General features: G+C 36.1%; 1 protein-coding gene across 3 annotated transcripts in view; it reads left to right on the top strand.

The window, feature by feature from the left end:
- Nucleotides 1-23,756, top strand: part of ASXL3 (ASXL transcriptional regulator 3) — a 127,217-nt gene that overhangs the window by 52,649 nt on the left and 50,812 nt on the right. The window contains exons 4-6 of one of the 3 annotated variants that reach the window (XM_085052768.1): nucleotides 4,833-4,941; nucleotides 6,278-6,389; nucleotides 15,951-16,072. In XM_085052768.1, coding sequence (XP_084908894.1) covers nucleotides 4,833-4,941; nucleotides 6,278-6,389; nucleotides 15,951-16,072 — 343 coding nt within the window. Of the gene's footprint in view, nucleotides 1-4,832; nucleotides 4,942-6,277; nucleotides 6,390-15,950; nucleotides 16,073-18,786; nucleotides 19,678-20,695; nucleotides 21,074-23,756 lie in introns of those variants that run through there. The other 2 variants (XM_085052767.1, XM_085052766.1) reach the window with 2 other exon arrangements.

Raw genomic sequence — 23,756 nt, forward strand, 5'->3', positions numbered from 1 at the left:
TCTGTGAAACACTTCAGCAAGCAATGCCCATCTAGACATCGAGTCAATTTTCCAGCATTTCTAGCTGCTGTATATGTTGGAACAAGTTTTCCATACTTAGGGTGTATGATTAACCTCAGCCTTGACCAAAATTTCGATTTATTGAAGAGATAAAGAATCACATTTACAGTGCTGAGTGTGTGCTCAAGAGATCATTCAATGCAAACACTGGGACAGGTTCCAGTCTATGTATCAGCCAGGACTGGTGTGTGTATCATCTTCTGGTGAAGGTCATTTTACAAACTCCCCTGCTCTGTTCTGGTGTTGATTAAAACCTCAGCACCTACAATCACACTTCTAGGCTGTCCATGAACATTCTTTTCCTACCCCCAGTGGCCATGAAAAGCCTTCATCTCCATTGACTTCAACAGCCTTTTACGTGTTTCTGGAAAATTACGATTATGCCTTCTTTTCTGTTTTCTGTACCACACAAATGGGTTTTCTACAGCCTTCCCTGATAATTTTTCTTTGTCTGTTGTCACTCTGAAATTGGTGTAAATTATATGCATTATGAACATATTGTATTCTGTGTGCCTTCAAATCATGCCTAGAAATTAGTTCTTAAGCCTTTTGGTTTTACTTTTTTCTAGCAGTGAGTAAAAATTGTTGCTCCCTTGTGACTATGTACGGATGTGTATTAAAAGAGCAGATGATTTCAAACAAATAAATACTGAACAAATTTACGATACCTAGGTGCTCCTCTTACAGCAGTCTTCAGTAGATTTGGGAAGATGCCAGGGAGAGGAGGGGGGCTGAGTACAATGGGGCTGAGTGGCTGAAATGCTGGTGTCTTGTCTGCAGAGTGTCAGGGAACTTTCACTGTCTGCCACACTATATTGCTTGGACAAGGCAGCTTTAGTCAATTTATTTTCCATATATAAAACATCTTTTTTATGCCAAGGTCATAATTTTTGTCTCTTGGCAAGCAGTCTAGCAAAGACCATTAGAATTATATGTATGACTGTAGAAGTTTCCAGGGTTTTTCTGATAGAACCATGTGTTTGAGAAGTTTACAATATAAAAATAAGTAGATTTTTACTGGTGTTTTTACAAAATTTTATAGGGTTTTGGGAATGGTAGGAGAGGAGGAAGTAACCGAAATCTGTACTTCCCCTACATGTTTTAGCAGAGATTGGTGTGTGGAAACTGCAGTCTGGCGTTTCGATTTAGGTCACACCAGCTGCGTGACCAGCAGAGGGAGCCCAGAATCACAAAATGTTGGAGATGTTTTTGACTGGGGGAGTTGGGGGTGCAAAGTTTGGTTTGATAATGTACAGGAATTTTGAAGGGATGCACTGAGTACTACCAGCTTATAGTAATTTTGGGAAAGAGAATTTAGGAAACATTGAAATGCCTGATGTCTTTTAAATGATTGAATTGTATTAACAACCTTTATATTGGAAGGTTAATGAGTGTTTTGTTTTGTTTTCTTTCTTTTCCCATGTTGCTGGTTGTTGTAACTTCATAACATCACTGTTACAGAAAGTAAGTAATTTTTCATCTTTTAAAACCTATTTGAAAGTGGGTTGGGGTATACTGCTTGTATATGTGTATAGATGTATATGTGTATAAAATAAACATACAAGCAGAAAAATACCAATCTTAAAGACATATTGCTACAGATTGTAACTTCCATATATGAATGACTTCTAGAATACCACAGTGGTTTAAAGTAGTCTCACCAAAATGATGATTGATAAATACTATGAAAGTTCTGCATCTGAAGACTGTAAATGGTAAACATATTTCTTGTGTGCAGACTGTGGCAATAAAACTTGCAGCATATCGATTTAAAATATATTACGGCTCTAAAAATTCACAGATATCAAGTTGCAAAGTAGAATATTATTGTATCCAATTTCATTTAACTGAATCAAAGTTGAACTGAGTCGGAGTGTTTCAAGAACTTAGGTCAAGCTGTGCCATTTTTGATATTCAAAGATACTCAGCCTCATATTTGGCAGGCCTCGGCTGCTGTATTAATACATGCCAGGAGCTCTGAGCAGAAGGAACATGTCCTCAGGCTGTAGGAGAATTTAGAAAGCATGCAATAAGCAGTACAGATCCCTCAGAAAGTACTCTATCATTCAGACATCAGTCTGCATCCTGGGACTTTTGATTGCTGTCTTTTTGAACCTCAGTCCCATGTGTTGTGATAGCATGTGTTGTAAGCATTTCCAGCATCAGTCGTGGGTAACATTTGGGAATTTTAATACAGTGTTTTAAGGATACCAGTCCTGACAGAAGAATAGGCAAGTCATTGGTTGATATGGGTCAAAATCACACTGGCAAAGGGCACCATGGAGCTTCAATTTGATCTGTTAGCTCAAAATAAATCCCATCCTTCAGTGTTTCCAGATTATTTTCATTTGCAACTTAAGCGTGTCCTGTGTGGTTTGTTTTGTGCTCCTTATAGACACATCCAAGTCCAGTTTTTAAGAAGGGTGGGTATGGCCCTTTGGTTGCATGCCATTAGGAGCTGCAGATATCTGTAAGGAGCAAGCATTGCAGTAGTTAAAGTACTTTTTGGCTCAGTAGCCAATACGGGTTTCTTTGTAAGTCAGAGCGTAGTTTCTATTGTCCACTTGCCAGTTGTCTAGACTTTGAAGATTAAGATATCTGCTGTGAGCACAGTAGTGATCATGAGATGTTGCCAAATCCTCTATTTTGGGTTCATTCATCCTGTATCATTTTAATTGGTTAATGATAGCTAAAAATAAGCGTGGAGTCCAGAGTATCTCCATCAGAATAGGAGGAGAATAAAAATTGTGCATACATGCACACACAGTTTTGTTTCTTGTTGACATACCAAGTTTGTGTTCTGCTGCAGAGTCAGCAAGTTCTTTCTGTCTTGCAGAGAAAGCCTTAATCGGTGATAATGTTTCACTAAAAAGATCCAAGTCTGAGCGAGTTGAAATTGCTTCACGTTATGTATGTTAACATATGGAAGAAATTACACAACCATAACTGCTGTATTAAATGCTTTGTGTCTTTGGTCGTCAAGCATTAATACAGAAAGGAAAATGTGTAAAGAGAAGTATCCTACATATTACAAAAGTGTTTAAGAAATCATTAAACTCAATGAACTCTCTTAATGTTTTCTGACCCACTGCTAGCAGTATCATTTTATTTCCAACATATTTCAGTTTCTATTTTGTTGAACTATTATATCAAAACCAAATGTGGAGCTAGTTTTATTTGCAGGAAAGAAAAAAAAAACCCAAAATTTTGTCAGAATTTTCATATTGTGTGATCATGTTTAGAATACTCATAAAGTAAATACCTATTACATATCTGATGTGTTTATTAACAAACAGCAGTTTTACCTGCAATTTTTTATTTTAGATGTAGTTCTATGATACATTAGGTGGCCTATAGTAAATAAATTATAATAGACAGGACTTCCTGGCCTGAGGATACTTTACAGTTTAATTTTTACCGGAAGAGCAGCTACCACACTATCGATCTTGCCATTAAAATAATAATACATGTACAGTAAGGATTAATTTTGTTGTAACAGAGCCATGGAAATCAACAGAAAGCATAACCATATGAAATAAAAAAAAATTCAATCCAGTTTCACTTGATTAAAAAAAAAATCAGATGTGCAATTTTCAACCAAGATTAGATGTTGTGTTATAATACTGCAGAATAAAGAAGAGTAGTTTCTGATGAACTTTGAAGCTGTTTCTGGTTTATAGTTGAGTATATAATTAATCCTGAAATACTTAGCAACACACTTAATTTAATGCACAGGCATTGTTCCACTTAACCAAGTGGAATATATTTACGTGGCTGAAGATAAGCGTGCGTGCAGACTGAGGACCCCAGGGAAGAAGCACAGTTTCAGATTCAGTCCCTGAGTACACCCTGTACATTAGCCACTAAATGGGGACAAAGATGGGATAGTACATTTTTGATCTTGCACTTCAATTTTTAAATTAAAACTAAATAAAATAATTTATGACTGCCTTCTTCCCCGTAATATTTTTAGATCAACTTTTCAGAATAGTATACACCTAGCTAGGGTAGAAATATTTGTTTTCTTTTTCTTGTGTAAACATGTATATACTACAAAGAGATCTCTGTCCAAATAAAAATTTTTTTCTTAATGTGTTGTGTTTCTTTTTAAATAGTCCTTTAACATGCATTCCACTGTGGTATTATAATTCCTACCTTGAGTAGGTCAGTCTCTTAATCTCTAAAACAATTCTAATTAGAAAAGATAGTGCTTCATAAAAGGTACAAATGCGCTTATATTTACGTGTAATAGTGCATGCTGACCATGTTGAGCCAGAAATGGCTTTACTATATATCACTTTTAATTTTAAATGTGTTCTTTCTGGGCTCTTTATTATTCTTTTGTTGCCTTTCATCCTATGGGATGCAGCTGCCCTTGAACTTAGTACTGTTTTGATCATTCATGTGCAGCAGCCACATTGTCTGTAACATTTTAAAAATGAGGCTTCGTGGTGTTATTTATGAAGTAATTTCACATAAATATTTGGACTTTGGTTCTTTCAGAATGTGGAGCTGGTTGCTGTATGAAGAAAAGCATAATTATAATTCACAGACTTTTTGCCTCAAGCCTAGGGGACAGATGCATATGATTAAGTTTGAAACTGGCCTGTTATTGTAATGTAGATGTTTTCAGGGTTGAGAGAATTAAAAAAAAAAAGGGGGGGGGGGCAAAAAAAAGCAAGCCAGACAAGCATGGGTTTTTAAAAAAATAGACAGAGGGAATAGTTTTACAAGAGGCACTCAATCTTAGACTGCACAATTTTATTTTTCAGTGGAACCTCTCCATTAGCTTGCCTGAATGCAATGCTTCATACTAACACTCGTGTAGGTGATGGAACATTCTTCAAAATCCCTGGGAAATCAGGACTCTATGCTCTCAAAGTAAGTTTAAATTTTGTGTATGGATTGTACATATAGCTATTAATCCATTTTATGAATGTCTCAATAGATATAAAGGTAAACAGATTAGATTCTTTGGAGAGGAAATGACCTGATAGTCCTTCTAACTGCTTTCAGATGTCTTTTAAAAGGATTTATAATGAAAGTAAACACTGAATGTTTTATCCTAGAAAGCATGTACATGTTTTTGAATTTGGCACATGGTATAAAAAACACGTAGCTTAGTTAAAATGCTGCTTTTTCAGATTTGTTCACAGTAAGGCCTTTGTTTTATGAGCAGTGAGCTCAAGAGGATCACTGACTTTCTAATTAAGTAATTGTATTAATGTTTGATTTTTGAATAATGAAAAATTATTTGCAAGTCTAATATGAATCAGCTTTTAATTTATAGGTTGCATCATTGCTTTTGAGAAGGAATATAATTATAGTGATAGAATTTTGCCTTTATGCCATTTGTATTTTTATTTTTCTGTTTTGGTATGAACATGATGCTTGCTGTGGGCGGAAATTTTTTCTTCTTATACATGAGCAAACTTAGAGTGTTTCACAATAGGATTGAAAGAATGTAAGGCAGAGATGAGAAACAAGAAAGTGAGATTATCTGCTTGGCAGTCTAAATGTAGTCAACTAAAATTTTGGACTCAGGGGAAGGATCTTTTGTAATTTATGACAGATGTACTTGCTGTAAGGGTGTAAAAATATAAAAGTATATAGATGTCTGCTCCTGTTAAACAAAAATCTTGTACCTGAAATTGAATTAATAGTTTTCAGAAGCTCTCTTTCCTAATTTACTAGAACAAATGCTGTTGTTTTTCTTTAAATCGGGAGATATTCTTGGCACAATTCCAGGAATTCACAATCACTCCCATGCTTGTGAGCTCCAGGTTGCTTCAGTTATTTGAATTCAGGAAACAGGCAAAGGCAGAAAAGAAACATTAAAGGATTTGTGTTTTGCTGCAGTGTTATAGACACTCAACTGGAAAACTAGGATTTTTAACAGCCACACAAGTCTGTTTCTGTTAAAAAATGTAAGAAGAAAAAGTGGAAGATCTTGCATTTTATTTGACTATCTCGGTTTTAAAGAGAGCATGTTATGACTTCACAAAACAGCTTTTTGCTTTTGGTTTGCAAGTTTCTTCATGAAAGTCTGTTTTTTATGGCTCTTTCTAAAGTAACTCACAAGCATATTTTATTTTATTTTATTCTTTTTTTTTTAATGTAAGCATGAGAGTACACTGCAGTAATCTATTTTCGGAGATGCAGCAGGATCGTGATTGATTTTTTTCTTGTTAATTTTATTTTTATTTTTTAACTGTAGAAAGAAGAATCAACATGCCCTACTGATGGAACATTGGATTTAGGATGTGAATCTGAGTTAGATGGCACTGAAATGGCTGAGACAAACAATAATAATGGAGAAGAAAATGGTGGTAGGTGATTTAATCTCAATATTAGAGGGCATATTTTGGGAAAAGAAAAAATATTGTTTTCTTCAGATTTTCACTGTGTGATTTCTAAGCAGTATAAATATTTTGTACTCATTGGAACTATTTTGAGTGATTCCCTCTCTTTTTTTGGCCTTATGAAAAAATCAGGAACATTAAGTGCCTTTATTTGACTTAGGGTTTTAAAAAATAGTCCTGTTGGGTGTGTTTTCAGTAGGTAATTTTTTGGCTTACAGTTTTTTTGTTTAAGGGTCCAAAGCTAGTGAATAATTTGCCTTTACTGGGCTTCAGACTTGCAGTTGTCAGATTCAGACATTTCATTGATTTCAGTGTGCACATGTGGGGTTGGTCCCTCAGTAGAGTTCTGGGCAGAGGACAAAGGTTTGTATTTTTTTCTCTCTGGCAGAGGTAATCCTGTGTGCCATCCTGACATAAAGACATGTTGAAGTATCAAATGCTGTACATATTTTTTTTCTCTAAGATAATGGCAAACTGAAATACTGAAATAACTTAAAAAGTGGTGAACTTACAAATGGGGTTTTTTCTGTTTGAAAGTTAATAGTCAGTCATAAAGAGAGCACTAGTCACCTAAAATTACTTGCAATTAACAGAAGTGACTATTATTCTTATTGCATCTACAGTCATGTAATGATTGTGAAGTGAATGCTTTATTAAAAAAAATCCAACTGTTCAGGTTTTTTGAAATAAAGCCTTCTTTGATCAGTTCTCTTCTGCTGCCCCATCACAAGGTGTCCCACTGCTGGACTGCAGCCTGCTGTTTTGGCTTAATTAGTAGATGGTGAGATGGTGTCCTGTTTACAGCTAGGACATGAATGGCTCAGCTCATGTTGTTGTTCTGCTACAAACTTCCTTTTTGAAGTTGAGCAGCTTACTTAGCTCCCAGGCTGCACCTTTACAGGACTGATACTGCAATTTCAGTATTGCTCTCCAGCAGCACTGAAAAATCATTAAGTGTTCAATGGCTGGAGTAACAAGCAGAACTATCCAAGACACATTGTTGTGGGTCTATCTAGGACTGAAGTTTTGAAGCTCTGTAGAAACAAAAGTCAAGAGTTATTAAATGTCTCTGCTTCTTCATTTTTGTTGATATATTATGTCTGTAAGTTAACAGACTCTGCATGTTCAGTGGTTTTGTACTTATGTAGTGTATGCTACCTGTGTAAGTGAACTTACATACTTGTAGGTTTTTAGCAATTCCTGTTTGATACTCAGAAAATCTGTTGATGCACAATTCCTCAAATTACAGGAAGAATAGGGTAGAAAAAAAGCAGTGTAAATACAGTTATAAATCCAAAGGAAAAGTTGATGTTACTTGTTATAAACAAATAAAAATCATGGCAAAAAAAAGGGCAATTATTTAGGAGTATTAAGATGTAAATAGGATGTTGCAAAATGTAAATAGGATGTCATAATTCCAGAAGTAGAAAATTGCTGGGTTTTGACTGGGAGCAGGCTATGTACTATTTTCACAGTTCACAGTAATAAAAATAATTATAACATTTGCAATGACATAAAAGAGAAGCTGCGAGAATTTAACTTTTTTAAATATTTGGAATAGAGCATTAAATTACACCTAGATTGGTTTAAAAGATGAGAACTTTCCCTCATACATCATCTTTAACAAATCTTGGAAAACTGCAATATATTTAACTTTTTGAAAACAAGGCATTTTAATTTCTTTTTGTCATGCCATGGACATCAATGGATATATTAAAAAAAAGTGAATGGGGTGGCAATAGCGAGTCTCTATTGTATATAGAAAGGCCAGTGCTGGATGTGCTAAATTAAGAATTTATATCAGCACATAATATTTCATAAATGACATATCAGTCAGCTAATACAGAACATAATTTTGTTAAACATGTTTGATAATAGCTTTTCTTGAGACTGCAGGTTTTGTTGTTAAAGATATCATTTATATGCACTTAGAATTCTGATTTCACTTACAGTGTAGAAGGCTTGTCTTCAAAATAGGACCATGCCCAAGAAATACCACCAGTTTTTAGTAGATTGAAATTAAAAATTATTTAATATGCAAAGGCATAAGAATCACCATCCACAGTAGGCATTTTGCTACTGGAGGAGGAGGAGGAGGGTGTGATTTGACCACTTTTCATTCAATATTTTTTATGTCAATACTTTTTGAAAACTATAAAATCTTTCTATCTTAAATTTATTGGTAATAAATAATAATTTTGAGACTTGTCTTGATTGCCTTGTAAATTATTCCAGTTAAACAGCATTTTTGTAGACTTTTAAGCAAATAAAAAGGTCACATTTATGCAGCAGAAGTATGTATTCAATAAATCCTTATATCTGAAAAGCATTTAAGGATCACGACAGCAAATAAATTGAACATGAATGAGATGGTTTTGCTAATTAGTCCAATGCATTTCTTAGACTATAATTCTGATAGTACTGATTAAAGAATATAGGCACAGATTTTCCTTTGGGTATAGCCCTAGTTAAATGATTACCAGTGTATTGCATTCATTACAGCTGTAAGGAGGAATTAAGGTAAACAGGAACGGATTTAGAAAAGACATATAAGAAGTACTGAGTGAACAAATGCCTCCTTTGTTCTGGGAGATTTAGTAGGGATGGTCTCATTACTTTATCAAATGTGAGGTGGTGACTTGATTGGTTTGTAAATATTTGAGAAAAGGTATTTCTATAGAAAGTATTCGACCTAAGAAACCAATTACACCTTTCACACTAAAGCTGGAATTTTTTTTATTTCCAGGAAACTATTCTGTGGCACAAAAGTAACATTTAACTCAGTGAAAAACAGTGCTTTATTAAATTCTCTGATTTGTGTTTTAGAATATGTGTGATACATATGAGAATGGGCACCACTTGCACATTGAATTCTTAATTGCCCAATGGATTGCATTTTTATTTGCTCATTTCCACTGTGATAGAGTCCAGAAGCCCCAGTTCTAACAGAATGATCAGAAATTGTTTAGCAAGAATTTTAAAAATGCCTCTTTAAATGTAGCTGGAAGCAAAAGGATGAAACTGTAAGAAACAGCCTCAGTCCATTTGTCGGCTTTTAGACCATAGTCTTTCAGAATAAAAAGTACCAGCTGATGCCCAAACAGAGGAGAATCACATCATTTCTCAGCAGGCATGTTTTTCACAGTATAGATGCAGGCTACCCAACAATTTTATTAGCATAATAGTATAAAAATTCCTAACCATTATAAGCACATGACTTGGCAAAAGCTGTTACACCATATCAGTATCGCTAAGTGGACAAGTGGAATGGTCACACCTAAGGATTTTGCAGATGCTGTGGAGAATTTTTCTTTCCCCACCTTCTCCAAAGACGTGTGTTAAAGAAACTCTTTACACTACAGCTGATTTTGTTTGGAATGGGATTTCTAATAGAAGCTGTGTAGCAGTCTCATATCTTTAAAATTCCATTTCCCTCAAATACAGGGGTAGCATGTAAAGATGCTGTGGGTAAAAGAATTAAAATCCCAATTACTGTTGCCTGGGAAAATGATGACTATAATATCCTTTTGCCCATCAATAGGATATTCAGTTCTCAAAAAGCATTTGTCCCTAGGGTTTCTGAAGCCAGGGCTAATCCATCAGCCATGGAGCGCAGTTGATTAAAAATTGTCTTCGCGCGAGCCAATGGAATGCACAATGATGTAAGTGTGGAGGAGACAGCAATTCCTGCTACAGTGTGACTTCCCTCCCCACCTCAGCCCGAGCAGGGCTTCTGATGTGTGCCCAAATACGAGCAACGTATGCCTCCTCTTGAGATAATTTGGTTTTCAGCTCTTCCAAGAAGTGTATGTTCTTCAGCTGTGAACATGAAATGGCAGAGTTAATTCCTTAGGCAGTTTTCGTAGAGATAGTTGACAAAATGATGGACAGCAGAGAATCAGGTTCATGCTGAATCCTGAAATTTTGCCTTGTAGCCATTGTGGTTTTGAGCACCTTGTGCTTTTTGGACTAGGAAACCCTAGGATAACTCTTTAGCCAGGAATGTATATTCACCTCTGTTTGAAACATGAGTCCACATTTGGATATTCAGTTCCTTTCCAGGAATGGAATTTCTGGCAATTCAGGGAGACCTATTACTATTAGCTTCTTGACTCTTGGAAATAACATTGGATGATTTCACTGAAAATGTTTGTGGCATTTGGCAACATCTGGATGTGAGATAGACTCTTCTAAAAGCAGAAGAGCGGCAATGGAGTAGCAGCACAAACATAGCATTTTAGATGACACATCAGCAAGAGACAGTTTTTCACTTTGCTGTAGTTTTTTTTGTGTGTGTTTTTGTTTCATCTCCCTGTAACTATAAAATAAAAATATGGTACCCTGGATTGAGCTTAACTTCTTTTGTTTCATTACTGCCTGAATGGAGTCATAAGAATGAGAGAAGATACTGTGGAGCTGGAGGATGTTTCTCATCTGCTTTTTTTCCTGTACAGTAGTTAATGAGGCCTAAGAAATTGGTGGCTTAGTGATGACAGGCTGTATATTTTTAGTGGAATATGTTGACTTGCTTTGGAATAAGGATTCACAGTTTTCTAAGCTTTGTGAAATGTTTGGGCTCAAAAGCATGCTGTGAATATAATGGGATTCAGTGCAAGCTACGGAGCTGGTGTGGTATTTGATGTCTTTTTCCAAAAAATACTATTCAATACTATTTATTAATTTACAGTGCTGGTATTGCTTTTCAAAAAGAATATTGCAGTCACTGTAGTACCCTTGATGTATACATCTGTTTTTGCTTGCTTTGGCAAACTCGTACAATTAACTAACTCCCAGACTGGTTTTCATTTTCAAGAGCTGATGGCAACAGCCGAGTTCTGAATTGTTCAGTTTTGGCAAGTTGGGCTCTAGAGATCAAAGAGTGACAGAGGTGAATTACTCAATACATCTGTGTTGGCAAAGTGTAACCATTTATGTCAATACAAGTATAGATCTGTGTCACCCAAAGAAAATATTGAATTTTATGCATATTTTAGAGAGAGATTTTGTGTGTGTGTTTTCCTAAGGGAGTTCTCTCTGAAGTTTCATATCTCCAGAGTGTGCGCATACATTTTATGCTTGAGGTAGGCTCTAGTCTTAGCATATGGTAACAATATTAATTTGTGTTTTGTAATGTGGCCATTAGTAAACAACCCTTCTCATCTGCTCTGGTTATTTTAACAAAGAAGGAAGTGAACTGCTGTGGATTTTGCTGGTTTGATTTTAAATCAGAAATCAAAATTAATTGTGCAATTGATTTTGGGAAAATAAACCCCTTACTGGAGAGGAATTTCTCTGTCCATCTAGTTACATGAATCTGTTTACAGTTATTCCAAATAATTTTCAGTGACAAGGAGACAGAATAATTTTGTGTTATATTCCTCAAAAAATTGTTTCTTTGAAAAAATATATCTTATAATATGTCTTACATATGTGTCTTTTCTTGGGTGGGGAAGGTAAAAGGTAATACAAAATCATAAAGATAATGTAGAAAATTTGAAATTCAAAGACAGTATTGCTGGTTTTTATAAATTATAGCCTTTTGTAATAATTAACAAAACTTGTCTTGGAAAAATGGAAGAGAGGAAGTTATTTTAAACGGAGTTTGTCGGAAACATTTTTAACATACTCTTTTTGCTAAGTAATTCTAATTCTATCATTCATGTTAACAGTCTCTGAACACTCACTAAGGAGGTCTTATCTTCAGAAACCCAGCTGCTCTTCCAGCTCATAACCTAACAGTTTACGGCTTAATAGTTGCTTTTTCTTTATTCCTTCACTCTGTCCTGGCCCTTGAGGAAGCTGATTTAAAGAATGGAGCCTAATTATTCTCCACTAAATGGAAATGCCTCCTGTAGGCTTAAAACTGCTCTTGTTTCTTTTTCTACTGTAGCAATAATGGTGAATCCTCTTTATTTGCTACCCAAATATTTTGCCTTTATCTGTCACGTTCTCTCAGGGTTTTTTTCCCTCCCCAGCATCCAGTTTATTTTTAGCATTCTTTTCTGATATAGCTTTTCAAGGGAACACGGATCTGATAATATTCAAGGATCTTCAGCGCTTATGGAAAAAGTAGTTGCAGCTTTCCGAAGTTGTATATATGTACAAAGAACACTCTTTCCTTGAATTTGTTTTTCTTTTACTGTCCTCTTTGGCTTCTGTAGCAGAAATCCCTGCTCTGTTCTTAAGGCATTGTTTTTTTCACTAGGATCATCAATGTTGATTTCAAACACTCACATGTCTTTCTGTCATATTTTTCCCTTTCTTTATGTCTGACACATTCAGAGAAAAGCAGTTGGACTTTATCCGTAGAAATTAAGAAATAAACAAATACAATTTCATGTGGTCACAGGAATTTTAATATAGGGATGTTTTGGCACAGATTGATATAAATTACTAAGTAGCAGAACATTTTTTAAAGATTAAATTTATTAATTGTCTCATATTTGTATTTAATTTCATACAGAAAAGACAATTCATATTGTTTTTAAACAATATCTTGATTAGCCTCCAAATAAAGCCTGTATGTCAATTTTAGTATTATATTTTGCTAATAAAGTGAGTACACTGTATAAGTTATTAAACAATTGTATAAATTAATACAATATCTTTAGATTTTTAATGCTTGTATCTTCTACTTTTGGAAAATAGGCAATAACATCTTATTTACTAGACTGTTATGTTCATAGCCATGTTTTGTATCAAGCTGGTTTTAAATGTAAATGGAAATTTAATTAAAACACAGAAAGTAATGTTTAAAATAGTTTCCTACTATCTTACTATTTTATGCTACTAGCTATATGGAGGAAAATATAACGTACAAAATAGGTTTTAGAAAAGAAGTATCATTCATTCTAAATAAATTAAGTTAACTTTCTCTAATCACAGTGTCATTTTAAATACTTTAAGCAGCAGATTTCAACCTCATATATCTATGTCTTTAATCACAGGCTACAGGAAAGAGTTGTTGTTTTTTTTTCCAAAACTCTGAAGAAACTAAGTTTGGGTTGCACTAAAGAATCAGCCTAAAGTGAGGTATTCCTTCTGTATCTGTAGAAGAGATTACAGTGAAAGAAAGCTATTTATTGTTCCAGTGGGTTTCAGTTCCAGTTGCTTCATCCACTAGGACAGTCCCTGTTCCTTAGTTTAACTTTTTTGTAGAAGATTCAAAAGAACAGAAGTAAAATAAACCAATATCCTAATAATATTTTTATGCAAAATTGAAGTAATGATAGAAATAAGAAGTATGGCCTCTTGTAAATCCTGTCACAACTCCAGGTTTATTGTTAAAAGAGAAATGAATGAAAGTACAAAATTAATATAGACCTATGCCTATTTTTATTCCTGCTGTATCATGACTTTGACATTAATAGTTGTAGCGTTGAGCGTCATCAGACAGTGTTGCCAAACCTCTTCAGGATGAACTTTATCACCAAAATAAATAGGGGACACTCTTAGATAATATCCTAGATCACTGTAATGAAAATCAGAATTTCCATTTGAAAATAGGAGTTGCATTCATTCGGGGGAACAGGAATATCATGTTGTATCTATCATCTTTTAGAGGGGCACTTAAGTTTAACAGTTTCCATTCTTTAGACATTTTTAAATTTGTTCTGTTCTTCTCTCGTTAACTCTGGGGTTTATGTGCTCAAATTATTTCAAGGGTTTTTTCTTCAGTTCTCTAACTCTCAAAATTTGCCAGAAAAGAGTAAAAAAAAAATACTCTTTGAATGAGAAGACAAAATCTGGGAAATTTCAAATGCCAGGTTTTTATGTTGTTGTAGGTGTTTTGTTGTCTCAGGAGCTTAGCTATTGCAGTGATTTGGATTATATAAATCAGTTATTGTTTGTTTTCTGCTGACACTTTGCTGCTCCTTTACATTGTCTTATTTGATAGTTAGCTTTGCTCATCAAGTGGAAAAGATTGATCCAAACCAGGTGATTCTGTAAACTCAGAACCTGTTTCATGTTGCAACTTCTCTGTATATTTTGACAAATCCTTCAAGTGTAAGGGGAAAAAATAGACAAAAATTAGTTATAAATCTTGTGACAAAACAGTATTTCTCTTACCTGGTAATAAAAAATTTTAATCTAATATGACAATTACCTTGGCATATCAGCAGTGCCATAGAGTGTATTCTCTGTTATTGAGGTAAGCATTAGTTATATTTTCTTTCAGTGAGAAAAAACAGTTAAACATCACATGCATCTTATGATGGCCATTAATTATTGATAACTAAATTGTCTGTGTCTTTTTTTCTTACAAACACAAATGAAAAACTGTTACAATGTTTCTTCTATGAAACATTGCTAAAGGCAAGGGACTTAGAAGGCTACTTCAGGTGTCTGCTCATTCCACTGAAGTATGGGGAGGAGAAAAGACAAACAAGCACTGGGCTATGTTATTTCTGTCACATGTCTGTGCAGCTGCTTTGAGTGTCATCAGACTATTCTGGTGATGTGCAAAGTATGGCAAATCTTGGAAAACAATTTAGTGCTGCAAAACAGTATAAAGAAGGTATGCCAACACACAAAGCAACTTTGAGTCCTGGAAGGTAGACTTGAACTGAGTGAGCAGAGGAGAATGGAAGAAAAGCTGCTTCATTTCTGGATCCATGCTAATGCTGGTTTAGCTGGGCAGTCTTAGGATACTAGTGAGAGTCATAGTAATGCAAGGCATTAAGAGTGGAAAGGTTTCCACAGCCCTTTTAGTTGAGTTTGCTGACCACCAAGACGAATAGGATGCTCCAGCTCTTCTCACAGCTTTCATATCTGTTTGATAACACTGTTTTTTAAAAAAACAAAATCATATTTTTCCTTCTTTTTAACCAAGAGACTTTCTGTGTCTCACACAACATTTATTCAAGAAGCTGTTTAATGCAAGTACTGTAGTATTTGTTCATAAAACCATGTATTATTTAGAAGGCTGACAAGTTTAGCAGCATATATTACCTAAGAGACTAGAATTCATCTTTGCAGGATCTTCCAGTCTACCCATTAAAGAGGAAAGTGTATGTTCTTAGCTTTACCAAGAAGTACTTGTAAAATAGGTGAGTCTGGCTCCTAAGAAGGAATTACAATCTGGTATGAAGTTATATATATATGAATATTTCTAGATCCAGGGGTTTTCAGTGTCTCTTATATAAATGCTTATTTAGATACCTTATAATCCATTAAAATATATTGGTGAGGAAGATAGTTTTTGTCTAGCTTCTCTGTGAAATTTATTGTTAAAGTATTTCAATTACCTTTCAGGACCTGAAAGGCAAAATATGCAAGGCCTCCAGAACTGCATAGGAAGGGTATGATGAGGTACAAATATTTGTGAAGCAAAGAATTTATTTAGAATATGGCTGGAATTTCAGCTAATCTGGACCTCAAGATCAGCTCAATTTTTTACAGCAAACTTTTTGGTTTTGAGGCCTTTGCTTGTATTAGTTTATTTTTCCGACCTTATGACTCTCCAAGAAATAGGGAAGATAACCCCCATAACAGTATTCTGATTTTTTGTTTCATTTTTTTATAAAGTTTGCCCAAAGCAGACATCTGAAGAAATGTCTTCCAATCGTGATTCAAGCCTTACTAATGCACCGGTGCAAAACAAGCTAGTATCTTCCTTCCAGCAGCACACAAAGAAAGCACTTAAACAGGTAAGCTTGTCCTGACTGATCATCAGTTGACTTCCCTTTAGCCTCTCTGTCGTTCCTGTGTGAATGGGATGTCAGCAGAATTTAAAGGGTCTTCTTAGGATTTTTAGTGCTGTGTTTAGTGGTGTATTACTGGGGTGTTCGCTCTGTTTTTTACCGAGGGTTTAGTCCTATTTGTGAGTTTAAAGGGGTTTTAAGTGCTTTTCAATTAAGCAGAATTGTTTATATTATCACACCCCTGCTTTTCCCATGTAGGCATTTGTGTTGGAAATTTTATGAGAGGTTAAAAATAAATTTTAAAAAATACTGTGAAAGAAGTGATACAGATAGGTAAGAATCTAGGTATATTTATTCAGTTTTTCTTTATGATCTCTTAAATATTTTTTTTCATACTGTATTTACCATAGCAGTAAATAAAAGTGGGTTACGGTTACTTTTATTTAAAAAAACTGGTGATTTGGATGATTTAGGTTCCATGGTAAGTATTAAAGTGTGCAAAAGTAGCTGATTATTCAATTATAGCTATTAGCTGAAAGCATGACAATGTGAAAATTAATTTCCAACATTGCCAGATTAATTCTGCTTGCAGCCAGAAAAATTAAAAAGAAAAACTAGAAAACTAGAATTTAAAACAAGAACTTGTCATTGCCTCTTCTCCGTTTTGAGTTGTGACTTTTCTGAAGTGTTAGGATAATGAGATCATGTTGTAGTAATTTTTTTCACAACTGCTCTCCTAGTTATGTTTAACAGAGATCCAGTATTTCATGGAGTAGTTTATTGTCGAGTTCTTTATTTAAGCAAAGCCTGTCCACATCTCCTCTAAACACTTTAGTTTTTCATGAGTTTAAACAGGCTGAGTTTAAATACAGTAAAATTAATAGACAATTATCATTCAAGGTTGCATTGTATTTAGGGGCTTTGAATATTGGAAAGGATTCTTAGATTGAGGTTTTACATGTGTTAGTCAGGAAAATTGACCAGTGGGCACAAAGTAGCTCACCAACCATTAGGATAGTTGTGAAAAACACACACTTGGAAACTCTTCTGTGCAGATCTTTTGTGATATGTGAAGTTCCCTAGGGGAGGATGGAGCAGGCAAAGGGAAAGGCAAAGGGGAAAGAAGGGAAAAAAAAGTGCAAAACCACAAATGTTTGAACTTCATAGTTGTTTAAACTCTACCATTTGTCACTTAGCAGATATATAGCATTGAGAATAATTTTAAAAGGGCAAATTAATCAGAATAGCTTAATTAATATAAAAAGTCATAACATTGATGTGAATCTTTGAAAACATTCCCTAAGGCATTAGGATTAAAGCAACATCAGAAAGTTAAGTAATCGATAAAAAGAAATTAGTTTTAATTAAGTTGATGGTAATTAGATTCTGTACTTCAGAGTATGACTGTAGCATTACAGCTATCAGCAAAATGTTTTCTCTATGCACAATGTGAGACAAATGGATATTTGTGTGATGGAACAGTGGATTTTTGCTTTGTTTTCTCTCAAGTTTCAGGTGTTGGCTACTGCCATATATACACATTGCAGATTTGATTTGCTATTATAGCAGAGGTCAATAAACCTTAACAGTTTAAAACTGCTGTTGGAAATTCATTCTTTCACTTGGCTTTTATGGATGCGTAGTACCTAAAACTTGTACAAAGAACCTGTAGTACCTTTGAATACTGAAGAAACTTTTAGACAGTTGTATGCAACACTCTTCCACCTGATACAAACTTACTGATTCCATGCTAAAGTAACAGAGGATGAGCCATCATCATACTCTCAGCAAGTGCTTGTAATATATAAATGTATATATACACTGTATATAATATATTGTAATGGGGTCTTCCTTAGCTATTGCTTTTAATCTACTGCGAAACAGTCTTCACAGAATGAAAACCTACAAGATAGCTTTTAGTTTCCTACTCATTTTATTTAAAACCTGTGGGTTCTTCACATTACTTTGATCTTGTGTGTATTTGTTTTGTAACTACTAAAAATAAAGTGAGAGGGAAGTTGATAATGTGCAGTTCGGCTTGAAGATCTGAGCTAGAATTAAAAGATTTCCACTCCTGTTTATCTGCTTATTAACCACTCTACTCATATGTAATTCTCTTTAAATTACTATGTGCTGGATTTACATATGATTTGTTTTTTAATGAATTCTAGTGATATATTCCCGGGTTCAGATTGCAAAGAGCAATCACATGTTTGCCTTGTAACAGCCTGCATTTTAGGATGTTCTCATGAATCAAATTTGTCACAATGCTGCATTTCTTGAGCTCTGCAAGGAGCATGTAGGAAAGGGCATTTTTGAGCCCTGGCTCTTGGTTTTGATTTCTCTCAGGTAGCACTGGATTTGGGGTACTTTGCAGGGACTAAGGAAGTTTGAAGTTGCAGTGGATTTTCATGAGGTCTGTGCCACAGATCAGACCTTATGTCCTCACCTTATGTCCTCACCTCACCTTATGTCCTCAAAGGCTGGGCTGCCATTTTGGTCTGGAAATTTTCTTCCATGGAGATTTTGAGTGTTTTACCACTGAGTGTGTTTCATACATCCCTTTGGTTTCCCTTTGGAGGGAGTTTCAGTTTTGCTCTTGTATAATGCTACTTACACTTTACTCTGAGTGTAATGTCCAACAGTTCCCATTCACGAGGGTTTAGACAAAAGAGCCTATGGTGTAGAGCTGCCTTTGATGCTTGGCTTTCTGATGGCAGATTTTACAGATTTCTGTTTCCCTTTTGCTGTTGGAAGTGCTTGGGCATGTGTGCCCAGCTGTTGCTGATCTTGTACCCTTGAAAAGAAGGCTTATGGCAAGCTGTCACACACTGACTTCCTATCAGTACTGATCAGTTCCATACTGATTTACCTCATTTTCACACTTGAGAGTTTTGGCATGCAGACCCATGTAAGGACCTCTTCCTGGGAAAGTACTGAACTACACCTGCATCTGCTAGCAGTGGTACATGGTCACACTACTGTGTGCATTATTCTTGCTTTGGACAAGGCTAACTTAAGTATGGACATCAAGTCATGGCATAGTATCTACATGCTTCTGTCTGGTCCAGTTTCTGTTCCATTGACTTGAGGTGACACTTTTTTTGGAAGTCTTCGCTGGATACAGATTTATCTGTATCTATCAAGATGTTCTTGGAACATTTCTCAGAAGAAAGGATCATACCTGCAAAACACTGAGAATGTGTGAATATCCAGGACATTGAGGTGGTGTTAGTGTCTGATGTTGGACTCTGATAGCCAAGTATAAGAGCACCTTGCCCGTCAGTGTACCAGGTGTTTCCTGGGTCAGTACCAAGAGAGGAGAAAGAACTTGAAGATGCACTATAAGGGTGTCTGGGATGATAGTAGACCTCCCAGACATGGAAGAAAATCCTGCCTCACTTGTGGCACTTTGGAATCAGCACGCATAAATTTTCTGTTGGGAGAAGAGAAGGATACTCCATTCAGACTCAGGATCTGAATACAGAACCAGGACATGTCTGAGACTGTGCTGGGCATCCAGATCTCTTTGTAGAGACAGAAACTCCAGAGACAGCAGCCAAGTGGGTTTGGGAGGAGAGAAGCTCAGGAAATAAGGGAATCAACACAAGGTATGTCACTGCTGTGGTTTGTTTTGTTTTTCTTAACTTTGGGCTTTGTCTGCATGCTTGGTGGCTGGGTTCATGTATGTGCCACTATTTATTTCATAAAGTGGGTAGATGCAGTTTTTTTAATGAGAAGGAAGGCACCCATTCATAGGATTTGTTCTTATAATAGAAATGGCAACTCCACCCCCCCCTTTTTTTCTTTTCCAGTGTATGCTGTCAGGCCCCAAGCAGTAGTAGAGCTATGGGGAAGGTATGGTTTAGCTCATGTGTTGCTTCTGAATTGTAGGACATTAAACCTGTACAGCTCCAAATAGCATTTCAGGCTGACACATTTCTATCACAACTGTAATTATTGTTAGAAACCAATCTACAAGAGAGTAATTTTCAGAGCAGGATGCTTAACACTGTCATTTAGCCCTGATTTACCCAAATTCATAGAACTAGTTTACCAAGATTTCTTTGTTTCTTTTTTTTTGGACACAGGTGTCCAAGTGCCTAGGTTGGCACTGAAGGTAGAATCCTGATCTCCCATGATGCTGGTGTGAATTTGCTTTCCTGTCTTCAGCTCACACTGCTTACCTTTCTTTGAGAGAAGAACAAGAGCAAACTCACCAGTCTTGCTCCCTCCACACTCATTCTGTTAGGACTTCTTTCCTTGACTACAGCCAGATGCAGGTTATCTTGAAGCATATTGCTGTCCATAGAAAGTAATCCAGTATGAGTCTGTCTGTGGTGTCTCTTTGACTCATTTGAGCAACTACTCCCTCACGTGCTCTAATACAAGCCTGATATACTTGCCTGCCCTGCTTTCCTTTCCTCACCCCAAAGGAGCAAAGGTGACAGCAGAGATCATTAGGATTTTGTCCTAATCACTTAGAATTTAAGTGCAGGGTGTCTTCCTGAAAGGCTCAGAAAATCCACTGTGAACTGAGAGGTATTTTTGTACAGAATTCCTCATTATAGAGAGTTTGCTGTAGTTGCTCAGTGTCTCTGTTAACCATCTTCCTATGTTTCATTTCAGATGCAACAAATGTACCAATGCCACAGTTGGAGAATTCTGGCTCCCTAGCTGAAGCATTTGATCAGATGTCTGGCAACATAAGTGATGATTCTTGACAAATTTTCCTGACAACAAGTGGAAAAGAAGGAAAACATGTTGCTTTTTGACTTCTAGAGAGACATGGGAAGGGACACTGGAGATTACAAAATGCATTCAGGAAAATTGAAGCTCGAAGATGATAAACTAAACTGATTTTCTGATTGCCAAGACAAGTCTAGGGAAGAGGACAGAGAAACTATGGCAGGGAGACTGCATAATGGGGAAAAGAAGCTGGGAGAGCAAGAGTTCCAGCAGAAGCTGTTCAGGGAGTACATGCATTGCCCGAAGGCTGGCTGCACGGTATGTCCCTCTAAAGGTCCCTATGCATGGGCAGCATGTACCAGCTGCTCAACACAGTGCTTTGGTAAGACACAGGACAATGTTTTTGAGACTCTCTTCTGGGTCATCCCCCTGGTCCTCAGCCCATACCTGTGATGGAAAGAAAGGGACAGGAATCCACACAATCCCTGCTTTCTTTTTGGTACTGCTTTTTAATAACTAGCTCCCAGTTGTTGGGGCATTCTGCTTGTTTCTCCTCTGGGATTGTTTGCACAGCATGCTTTTTACAGCGCTCCTGCACCTTTTCTGTTTTAATAAATGTATTTTACAGGATTTCTTAGTCTGAGAAATAACTAAAGCATTTCAAAGCAACTTCAGAACAGTACTGTGTTGAAGCATAGTTGCCCCTCTGCCTCAGTGTAGGACAGTATCCCTCACTTAAAATGCATCCTGCCATGAGCATTACCTTTGTTTAAACCTACCACTGCTACGTAGTGGAATCTTCTTCACAAATACAGGTTGAAAGTATTCTCTTTCTTCTGTTCTGTAGGTGCAGTTGTTTTTCCATGTCTCAGATATTCAAGCTGTAGATAGCAGTCTAGTTCTAAGCATTGCATTTGTCTGATAATGTTTTTCATTAAGTAGCCTGTCCTTTACATAGCTTGGGGAACTACTGAAGGTAGATTGGTCATTGCTCTAGTATTTATGACAAATATAAACACTAGAGGTTAGTCCAAGTTAAGCTTTTCCACTGGTGTTACATGACTTTTCCTTATAGTGGCAGTGAATGTCTAAGTGAGTATCTTCTTCTGGGCCATGTGAAAAGAACTGCATTTGATTTGAATAGTTTGTAACGTGAAATTATATCCAGGTGACAATGAATCATGCCTTGATTTTGAAGTGCATCCTAGAAAGTGTTGGCCTTTTCAGGGAAAAAACAGGATTTGGAACAGCTCATCACTCTTCAAAGCTCTAGGAAGCCTACTACAAAATGTTGACAAGCAGTTATCTACAGCTGCTGTTCCAGGAGCTATTGGGTAGGTCCCCAGAAGGCTGTGTGCTCAGGATGTGTGGGTAAGCAGGAGTACCCAGGCTGAAACAGGATGTCAGGCAGAAAGACATTACACTGCTCACATTGGTGCAGTGTAAATTCTCTGAGAAGTAATATGAGAAGATTTTTTTATCTGGGGAGTAGTAGTCTAGCCCTGAAGCCCCTGATGTATGTTTTGTGCAGGGTGTGTTTGAAAATTTGACCTAATGAAAAATACTGATTATGGTTTTAAGATTTTGTATTGACATTGCTATCTTTATTTTAATTTGGTTTTTAACAGCTTTCTACAAACCATTTCCTTACCTGTATGTGCTTTTTTGTGCCAAAGAACAGATACCCCCATAAAACACCCTTCAGGTGATAGATGTTACTAGCTCAATACTACACAAACCATAAAAAAAACCAAATGCTTCTCTCTGGAAAAAAGCTTTCACTGAATTGATGCATATGCCATCATCATTCCCATTCACATGCAAGTCAAAACAGACATTGAACACATCACATGTGTTTTTTGTCCTTGTTTCTGTGGTTGGGAAAGCACCAAAAACATTTGCTTTGCAGTCTGTCATGATCTGCAGCAGCTGTAGCTGTGGCTGCACTATTGCAGTCCTGTAGAAAGTGGTGCTGGCTTGCAGGTGTACAGACATGAACATACAAACACACACATTTCTGCTCTCTGCCCCACATAGGTCCAAACACTTCAGTTCAGTGTGGGTTGGTACACAGGTAGATGTTCAGGGTTGATGTGTACTGTAGTCCTACAGAGAGACCCTGAGCCCTACTGACACCTAAAGAGCAAATACGCAAGCAAGACATTCTTTTTATTCCAAATACAGATGTAAATATCACAAGGTAGTAGGATGGCATGGGGCAAAAATAGATGCTTATTTGAGAAGGTGTTAGCATTTGTTTGAAAATAAACCCCAGGTCAGCAAACTTCCATCCTGCTGATTCTGACACTACTCTTCATCTCCAGATGATCAATTGTGTACACTTGGCACCATACTGACATGTTTAGTGTACTAGTCTGGGTGGAAGTAAATTAATTTGCTTTGGAAATGGCACTTTGTAGTTGTTTCCATAGGACATCTTTATTGTGTTTTAATCTTATGTTTGCGTGCTTATAACTGTGTACTTTGTTTATGTTTAATATAAGAATTAGTGGGATCCAAAAGTAATAATGGGTTTATTCTTCATGATTTGTGGTGCTTACTGCTTTAGTTTAACTGCTCTGTCTATCCATGAAACAGGTTGCCCCTGAGAAATTTTAATTTAACAGAGATGTGGGAATTAAAGGCTCTTAATTTTACAAACAAAATGAGGGTGAGAGGGAGGACAAAGACTGAATTTTATGGTGGTGTTAAGTGAATCAGTGATAAACCATAAACCTGATTCTTCTTTGTCAATTTGGGATCCATAACCCTGATGTAGAGTTGTTACTTATTTTGTGCAGGACACTTTGCTCAGTGTATCATAGCTTGTGTTTTCACATGGCAGAATGGAAGAATTCCATAGTTTTACAACATTTCTGATCCATAATGTGTGAAATTTCAAAGGTTATGTTTCATGACATGAGTTTCAGAATGTAGACTTGACATTTATGGAACAAGTAGAAATCTGGGACGATGTTGCTTAATGCAACCAAGTGTTACA

This window comes from Lichenostomus cassidix, chromosome 2 (genome assembly GCF_008360975.1).
Source record: "Lichenostomus cassidix isolate B80296 chromosome 2, HeHo_3.0, whole genome shotgun sequence".
Lineage (NCBI taxonomy): Eukaryota > Metazoa > Chordata > Aves > Passeriformes > Meliphagidae > Lichenostomus > Lichenostomus cassidix.